Source organism: Convolutriloba macropyga, chromosome 7 (assembly GCF_964194025.1).
Source record: "Convolutriloba macropyga chromosome 7, txConMacr16.3, whole genome shotgun sequence".
Classification (NCBI taxonomy): Eukaryota; Metazoa; Xenacoelomorpha; order Acoela; family Convolutidae; genus Convolutriloba; species Convolutriloba macropyga.
Genome location: NC_134474.1, coordinates 73,624,829 through 73,634,503, shown reverse-complemented (window position 1 = coordinate 73,634,503; position 9,675 = coordinate 73,624,829). Strand labels below are relative to the sequence as shown.

Genomic DNA, 9,675 nt, shown 5'->3' with positions numbered 1-9,675 from the left:
CCAGAGTGTGTCATATCATTCTGACATCATGTCTCTTAAAATCATTAATATATAAATCACTATATGCAAATCATCGTTCTCTACAATTACAGTCTCGATCACGACAAGAAACTGTTAATGTTCAAACACTAAATTGATATATACAAACAAAATGTGAAAGAAGAAATGACAATATTACGACAAGGGGGCTGTCTAGTTAGCTATCGCTTCTCAAACAGAGAAAGAGAGGGGGAGTACAGTTTGTTCAGCTGAAATTAAACTGTATTAAACGAACCAAAATCGATTTGCAACGGGGATTCGTGTCAGATAACATGCACTGATTAAATTCAATACTAGTCACTTTTGACCAGATTTATGCGTGCTAGTGATTCATAGCGGCTTTGCTGTGTAAAGTTTAGCAGACGGGCACGCCCGAGCAGAAAAACTGGGACAGCCCTACAGGCAATCCTACACGTGAAATAGATAAATGCAGCAAATTATAAGAAGCGAAAACGGAGCAATTCAAGGGTTTATTATTGTTTACTAAGAAGATGGAAGCTCATGAGTTAAAAGAGTTTCATTTCGAAACTTGATAAGGTGTAATTAGTGATAACTTTTAATGGCTGGAAAACGAGAATTTTCAATTTTTTGACAAATATCATTTTCAATAATGGAAGATTAAAAAATGGTCACAATAAAAAAAAACATTCATTTTGAAAACATTGTCTCTATAAAATTTTTTTCTGGTACGCAAGTCTTCCGGACTACAGTATTATAGTAAATCAGCGCTGAATCAAAGTAATTCTCAGTCTGTGTTTCTACTGTGAACAGATTATGATCATGTCACTTCTTACCCTATTCAGACGAAAAAAATCATAGTAAAAAAGTCATCTGAAAACACTCTGAACTGTCCAAAATTCAAAACTTCGTTAATCATACTCAGTCAAAATCAGATTGGGTAAAAATTCTGGTGAGTTCAATCATCCAGTAAAAAAAATTGCAAGAAGCTCTAAAACTACTAGATTAGAGTCAGTCAGCTAAAAACTAGAGGACATTTAGCATTGAATTGAATCAAACTAGTTTTTAACAGACAAGCTATACTGAAATAATTTCTACTGAAAAAATTGAAAAAAATTGTGAAAACAAACGATCAAACACCAAAAATTACGTATAATACCTACTAAAATCTGTTTCCGAATTTTATGAACTCTGTTTTGCTCCCCTGTGATTGTGATATTTTTTAGCATAAAATAACGTACTATAAAACAATATATAATTTGTTACGGGGGCTACAAACACGGTCTATTGAATATCTATTAAAAAGAAAAATTGGGCACAACCCTTCCACCTCCTCCTCCTCTTCTTCCTCCTCCTCCTCCTCCTCCTCCTCCTCCTCCTCCTTCTTCTTCTTCTTCTCCTCCTCCTCTTCCTTCTCTCCTCCTCCCCCTCCTCCTCCTCCTCCTCCTCCTCCTCCTCCTCCTCCTCCTCCTCCTCCTCCTCCTCCTCCTCCTCCTCCTCCTCCTCCTCCTCCTCCTCCTCCTCCTCCTCCTCCTCCTTCTCCTGTTCCTCCTCCTCATCCTCCTTCTCCCTCCTCCACCTCCTCCTCCTCCTCCTCCTCCTCCTCCTCCTCCTCCTCCTCCTCCTCCTCCCCCAGACTGATATGACCCCCTCGGATTACAAAAAATGCGGGGCGATGCAAATAATATGCCAACCCCCCATTCAAATTTACCCTGTTCCCCCGGTTTTACTCAAATTTTTCGGTGATACGCCAACTAATACAAGTCTTAGTTACCTGAAGATTTAACAAATTCTTAACAAATGACCGGTTTGTTAGGATTTTTTATAAGCTAAAATAGAAATTCATTGTATTTTACATGCGCGAATTCTCAATAGACCTCTACTCAATCAAGAGAAACTCCCTCTTATAAGCTAAGTATTCCGGACACTAGTCCCATAGCATATCAGTCCGGAAACAGTGTGCTCCAGTTGTATATCGCCGGCCCAGACTTGTATCTATTTTGGTTGAGCTAAAACTAAAACATTCATGTAAAATTCCAAAGAAATCTGAAATAAAAATAGTAAAAAACTGCAAATTGTTCCCGAAAGTAGAAAACTTGTCAGTTTCCAGGCACTTGACATCTAATTACTTTTTTGGTGGTCTTTCCTTCTATTTTTAATACATTGCTTGAAACGATTAATATCTTTAGTCATCGTCAGGCTTACAAAGTCCATTTTTTTGAAATTTGCTTTTTTCTCGTTATTTTCCATTGTCATCCTTGGAATCAAAACTCGAGCTGCTCAGTCTATTTTCGGAAAAAGTATCAATGAGACTTACACACTGCACATCATGATTAGGACTATGCGCTTAGGAAACACTGATACAGTACGGGGCCCCCGACATACAATTGGAATGCAATTTTTCAGTACTTGTATGCTATGCGACTATGGTCCGGGCTCTAGCTTGATGAAATTGGCACAAGAACCAAAAATCGAGAAAACTATAAGTTAAGAAACCAAAGGTCGTAATTAGAATTATAATTATTTAAACCATGATGGTGCTGAACCATGATTGTGCAGAATTTTATATGAATTTTAATAAAATTCATATAAAAATCTGAACTATCTTATCACAAAAGCACGCTAGTTTTATCAAGGTTTTCTTACTTCCAAGAAATTTGAGAAGCAATTTTACTATAAAAAAACAGAAAGTAAATTTCAGCAAAAATATGAAGTCCAATCAACATAATGATTTGCTACATTTAACTTCTAATTACGATAATAACAAAGGAGCGCTATAGTCTTCAGCCACCTTGTAGACACTAGCCATGAAACCCATTAACAAAACTGGTAACGAACTGAAACGCAAATTAAAATCTTATTAAGCATAAAAGCAAAAGTTATAATTGAAGCAGGGCAATTGTTTATTCTTTAATTGGACTTTCTTTCAATGAATAAAGTATTTTTCAATCGGTACTCCAAAAATATAAACCATGATGGTGCTGAACCATGATTGTGCAGAATTTTATATGAATTTTAATAAAATTCATATAAAAATCTGAACTATCTTATCACAAAAGCACGCTAGTTTTATCAAGGTTTTCTTACTTCCAAGAAATTTGAGAAACAATTTTACTATTAAAAAATTGAAACTAAATTTCAGCAAAAATATGAAGTCCAATCAACGTAATGATTTGCTGCATTTTACTCCTAATTACGATAATAACAAAGGAGCGCTATAGTCTTCAGCCACCTTGTAGACACTAGCCATGAAACCCATTAACAAAACTGGTAACGAACTGAAACGCAAATTAAAATCTTATTAAGCATAAAAGCAAAAGTTATAATTGAAACAGGTCAATTGTTTATTCTTTAATTGGACTTTCTATCAAAGAATAAAGTATTTTTCAATCGGTACTCCAAAAATATAAACCATGATGGTGCTGAACCATGATTGTGCAGAATTTTATATGAATTTTAATGAAATTCATATAAAAATCTGAACTATCTTATCACAAAAGCACGCTAGTTTTATCAAGGTTTTCTTACTTTCAAGAAATTTGAGAAACAATTTTACTATAAAAAAAACTAAAACTAAATTTCAGCAAAAATATGAAGTCCAATCAACATAATGATTTGCTGCATTTAACTTCTAATTACGATAATAACAAAGGAGCGCTATAGTCTTCAGCCACCTTGTAGACACTAGCCATGAAACCCATTAACAAAACTGGTAACGAACTGAAACGCAAATTAAAATCTCATTAAGCATAAAAGCAAAAGTTATAATTGAAACAGGTCAATTGTTTATTCTTTAACTGGACTTTCTTTCAATGAATAAAGTATTTTTCAATCGGTACTCCAAAAATTGCCAAAAAGTGTAAATTTAACTTGAGAGGAATTCTGGCATGCAAACAATTTGTCTATAGCACTCATTTGAGCTACCAGCAGCCTGAAATCATACAGGTTTAGAAGTTTTAATTTGCCTAAAATTTAAACAATATTTTGTTCATGTAAATTTCGATGACTTCCTAGGAAATTTTGCAAAAAACTTCCCTAAAGAAAAAATTTTTAAAAAATGAGGATATCAGTTCATTGGTTTAATATATTGAAACTCACCGCTACAAGTATAGTTCACTTATGCAATAAATTTTGGCTTTAATGTAGTGATCAAGATGAACTAATGTAGTGAAATATTGTCATTTCAATCATGATAAATTTAAAACGCAGGGTATCTAATGAAGATGGAAGCCTTTTATTTTCAAAACAGATGTGGTTATAAGTATTTGAAATTAAAATTTATCTCGAAAAAAATTCTCGCAAAAATTTGTCCACAATACTGCGGTTGAAAACTGTTGTTGAAACAAAATTGGTATTCGATAATGCTTTATTCAATTGCCATTTTTCTCCAGTAAAAATTGTTAAAAAACAATCTTGCAAAAATTCCTCCAGCATTATCATCCACTGCCTTGAAATCTTTTGCGAAAAATTGCGTAAATTATATTATTTCCCAGTAAAAATCAATTCCATCATACTGATTTCCGTTTGTGAGGACAAAATCAACCTCTATGTGAATGAGCAACACTTTTAAAATAGCTCCTGAATTTCAATTTATCAACTTCGTTGCGTTGCATTTATTAATTTTCTGCAATTTACCTGGTTTTCTTTAATTTGTGCTTATGTGTTACAAAGTTGCAAATGCTATCAACTATTCACAGCTATGATTTTGATTCTTCTCGTTCATCAACTAATACAACTGCACCAAATTGATGCAATTATCGAAGGCTGAATTCTTTTGATGTTGATGCCAACTCTCTTTCTCAAGTTAAACTAATCAAGAAAAAAGTGTGTTGCAGTCAGTGTTTGAATTATTAGCTTCTTTTAATAATTTGTTAACTAACGTAAAGCACATTTTGAAAGCTATCGTAGGCTCATCAATTAATTTATAAACAACTCAATTATTTTAAAGGCATTCACATTATCTCATCTATTATAAACACATCATTATCATCGTAAACCAAAATCATCAACTCTCATTGGGCCGAATTTTCTCATCGGATCTTCTGGATTTTCATTTGTCGATTAACTCCACAATATCACCCCCCCTCCCCCCCCCCCCCTCCCGGGTTTCCCTCTCCCGATTACTGAACTGAAAAGCTATCAAAATGGCATCAAAAATGAATGTGTATGTTATCCTCATCACATAAATTGAAAGCTACAATAATTGGGAAGGTAGAGGGGACGGGGGGGGGGGGGGGGTGATTATTTTCTGTTATTTTTATCCAAAAGATCCATCAATATTTTCTCACCTATGATATAGCTTTACACTTGAAGAAACTCCAAACAATTTTTATACAAACATTAATTAGAATAAGGTATGAAAGTCAGTTTCTATCAAAAATATATATTTCACAGTGAACTACAATAATAATTGAATTGTTTTTGTTCGAGTTTTCATTTGCTTTCTGCTATCTGAGCTAGCTTCTAGCTTCACTGAGAAAGTCCAATCGTATACCCTGCTATTCGGGAAGTTTAATAATAAATTGAGAGAAGAGTTCATAACCAAGTTACTTAACTAGTTCATAACCAAGGCTTACTCTTGCCAAGTTTTTAGTTCTAATCTCGCACAATTTATTTTGAAAAATTCTCGCTGATTCAATTCTAACTACTATTCATATCGGCATTTTCTGTCACGAAATTCTGTTTCGTTTTGCAAAAGTTGTGATTGACAGACGGGTTTTGTTCACACCTTTCCGTTTGTTCACACATAGCACTGCTCAGTTTGGTTTTTGTTCATGTGTGAATGACCAGAAACTACGAGCTTTGAAGGATAATTTGCATTGTGTTGTTTGGGCATTCCGTTGTTCAGGTGACCTTGGTGTTGGTTGTAGTGTTGGTTCGAACTGTGCGGCGAACCCGATTTTGAAATTAAGGCACTGTTGTTACCCTCATTGCTACCCGGGGACAGGTCTTTGTTTGAGAGATTTTTCATATGCAACGCGATGTCTGGGTTCGCTGTTATACCCAGTTGTTTTATTGGCGCTTCTTGGGCTAGGGTTTTGCGTTTGCTGTTTCGCCCAACTTCGGTACACGCGCAAAACACGCTCAACCACAAATTCACTGTCTTATTTGATAAAACCCAAAAGAGTGAAGCTACCCCGACCACGATGTTTAGGAAGTATTTCAGGACAAAAATTTTGAATTCGGGCGTTTTGTTCACATGTTCCAGCGTACCCTGTGTTGCGCCGTTATCGCCCGTTGTTGGGCTTTGCTGGGCTGATTCAGGATTGGCAACTTGTCGCCAGGTTTCGAACCAGTCCGGGCGAGAAGCAATTTCATAGTAATAACAGGCGACTACAATAGCCATAGGTACCATGTAAAATAAGGAAAACAGCCCGATTCTTAGAATCAGTTTCTGAAACGAGTCAGCCGATTTTGAGTCAAAAGTCACTTTGACTACTGATCGGATTCTGCACATAGAAATAAGGCCGAACACTATAAAGGCGAACCCTGTGACCAGAAATAAGGTCAAAGGGCCAAACACGCAGTACAGCATCAACTCCGTTGATAGGGTTCCGGTCAAACAGGTACCCGTAAGGTCATCGCCCTCAACTCCGTTTAACCCCACGACCCCTAGGGTCAATCCGAGAGGTATAAGCCAAACAACTGCGTGAAATAAGAACGCCTTGCTGGCTATGGCCTCATGGGACCATTTCAAACCCGCGGTCAGGTACCACGTGAAACATAAGACGACCCACCAAAGTGCACTCGCCATTGTGAAGTAATAAAGAATCACGAACGATATCGTACAGCTGAAATGTTCTAATGATTGCGTAATAACGGGCGAATCCGAGTACCCTTCCAAAGTACTGGAAGTTTCCATGTCCAACGAATTACACGAGAACGAGTCGCCAGCGAAGAACCCTGTTATGTAAGACAGCGAAATAAAAATGTAGCAAAATGAAAAGTAAATAATTGAAACTTCGGGATAATTAAAACGATGTCGGTCTAACAAGTAGGTCACAAATGTGAATAAACACGAAATGAAACAAAGAACGGACCATGAAAACGTCCATTTTCGAAGAAACATTCGATCTGTCTCTGAAAATAGTAGTCTGTTGCAGGGGGCGCCGCATTTTTTCACCCCCATAAAACTGTAACTTTCACTGTTAGTTAGCAATTTTGAAGGACATTTCGAATTTTCCATTCGTTCTTTTTCAATTGCATATTCATAATGCGGTATACAAACCGCTTTGGCTTGCGCTTTTTCTGGTTTTATATTTCCATTCGGAGTGAAAATGTCGTCCAGGAATGACCCGGACTCGAACTCCTGCTTGGTGATGGGTTCAGCATCGTGATCGTAATTTTCGCAGGCAAAGTTTAAACTGTCCATTTCACAGTCTTCAGTGACGTATCTGCAAAACGACTTACAGGGGTTCAGGCTGCTGAATTTTGATTGGCCCAGCACTGTCGGGGTCGCATTTATGGGCCGACAATAGGAGTGAAACACTGTACAGGCTAAAATGGCTGCGATTTCTGGGCATTTCGAGCCCTCTTTGAAAATCCCGTGTACTGATACTGATTTCTGATCGCTTATCGTGAGGGCATCCGTATACCAAGGGGTGTATCGCGTGCAAAGATCTCGAACTTCGTCATTTTCGAAAATTTGATCAATTGGTTTGCAACTTGTATTCGTTGACACGATGTGAATTTTTGTAATAAAAATAATTACTAAAATGTTGTAAGCATAAATTGTACTTACTTTTCGAACAGACATTTTTTAACAATTGTCAAGCGAAAAAAACCGATGTGATTTTTTAACTTTGAGATAACGAATATAAAACAGGTAATAGAATGTTTCTTTCAAAGTGGACCCAAAAAATTCAGAGTTTAATTTCCATTTAATTGCAAATTTCACGCCAATGGTAACAAAACTAAGAAAATTATAGTAATTTATTAAAGTTAAAACAACAATTAATTAGTTATTATTGAAGGAAAGTTAACTTTGCAAATATTTTAGAACAAGCAGCGAAAACAGCAGCAACGAAAGATCAATTTTTATTTTTCTTTAGTTATCATTGATACCAGTGTGGTAATATGATTATTATTTTGTAAGACCAGCCCTTTTATAAGCTAGAGATAATGTGTTCAAGTTTACAAACGCCGTTCTAATAGCTCGATTAAATTTTACAAAACCAACTTAACAGCAGCAAATAAGCTCGAATTGAATAAATTCAAATCACACACGAAAGGTCAACTTCATTCGTTCATTCATTCATGCATTTTCTTCACTTTGTTCCAAATACTCGTCTCTCATTGGCCAAAAAGGAGAGAGAAAACAGTGTTTTAACGTATCTTCACATATCATTTTCTTTTTCACAGCTAGCCGCCAGAAATTATTTCCCTCCCTCTCTTTTAGCTTTATAGCACACAAGGCGGTATAGAAACAGCTCAAAACTACGAATGCCCACCAAGCCTAAAGTCAACAACTCATGCTGAGCCACGCTTAAGTTTGACTAAAAAATGAACTCCATTTAATTAATGGGGGGGGGGGGGGGGGGCATTCGGGCTGAAATGTTATGAGTTAATGAAGATAAACTTTTCACTTTGACATCGGGGAGATTACATTGACTTAATTAATATTCTCTCAACTGTTAAGCAAAAAAAACAGTTACTTTCTTCAATTTTGAACGCAGTAAGTACGTTTCATGGCTTTATGTTCAAAGTAAATAATTGGAAATATATTTATTGGCATCCACTTTTTGTTAAGAAGAAAGCAATTTTATTGTTGTAAAACGAGTTGAAAACCGGCATTTTATGATGAAACAGTTGCAATTAGGATCTTATGGGCTTCTTTTTACGAAAAGAAATAAACCGGAAAAGTGCTAAAATTGAAACTTAGATGAATCCGGAAATTTTCTGTGAGTGCATATATTTTTTTATCTTACAAAAAGAACATCCATTTTGATCCCTGAAAAAAAAACTGACTCTGACAAAGAGAGATTCATGGTTTTACGTTTTGTTATTTTTTTCATTAACGTCCGGAAGTCAAAATAAAAGATAAAAAAGCTAAACAAGGAGGATCTGTAATGTTAATTCGCACATAAAGTTCCGACCCCGCTCATCTGAATTTTTTGCATAAATGTCTACCAAATGAGGAACAGATAGAAAACCCCCAAAAAACCCCCAAAAATTGTTCAAAAAAATGTGTATGAAAAACAAGATCGCCTCCAACGCAAACAACTCAGTGCAGTTTAAAATGCAGCGTTAGATTGATGAGATCAGCAAATATTAAGCAAGCAAACCAAGACGAACAACAAAATCAAACAACAATAACAACAAACTTTAATTACATCCAAAACCCATCTCCAATTTAAAAAAAAAAACAAACTTATTAACAAAGTCAAAAAAGTGTCAGATAAAGCTGAAACTAAACAAAACAATCTGTACTTCACTAGAAAAGCTATGAACCAATCCATTATTAGGCTCGGTAACATTTGGACAAAAAAGAACAAAAAAACAGCAAAGTTAATAAATTCGCTTGTTTTTTGAAAACAATTAATTTTAAAGTGATTAACATTAGATTGAAAACCATTAGTTATCAATTGAATATATCCAAATGTTTTATGATCATAGACGCCTCTATAGGAGGGCATTAAAACCTGTCATTATTTAATTTTTCATGCAGTTACAAAAAAA

General features: G+C 35.5%; 1 protein-coding gene across 1 annotated transcript; it reads right to left on the bottom strand.

The window, feature by feature from the left end:
• Positions 1–5,320: 5,320 nt before the first annotated feature.
• On the bottom strand, positions 5,321–8,207 carry LOC142343320 (frizzled-2-like). Its single transcript, XM_075395150.1, has one exon. It carries the CDS (start codon positions 7,751–7,753, stop codon positions 5,738–5,740), a length of 2,016 nt encoding a protein of 671 aa, XP_075251265.1. The 5' UTR covers positions 7,754–8,207; the 3' UTR covers positions 5,321–5,737.
• Between the last annotated feature and the right edge of the window lie 1,468 nt (positions 8,208–9,675).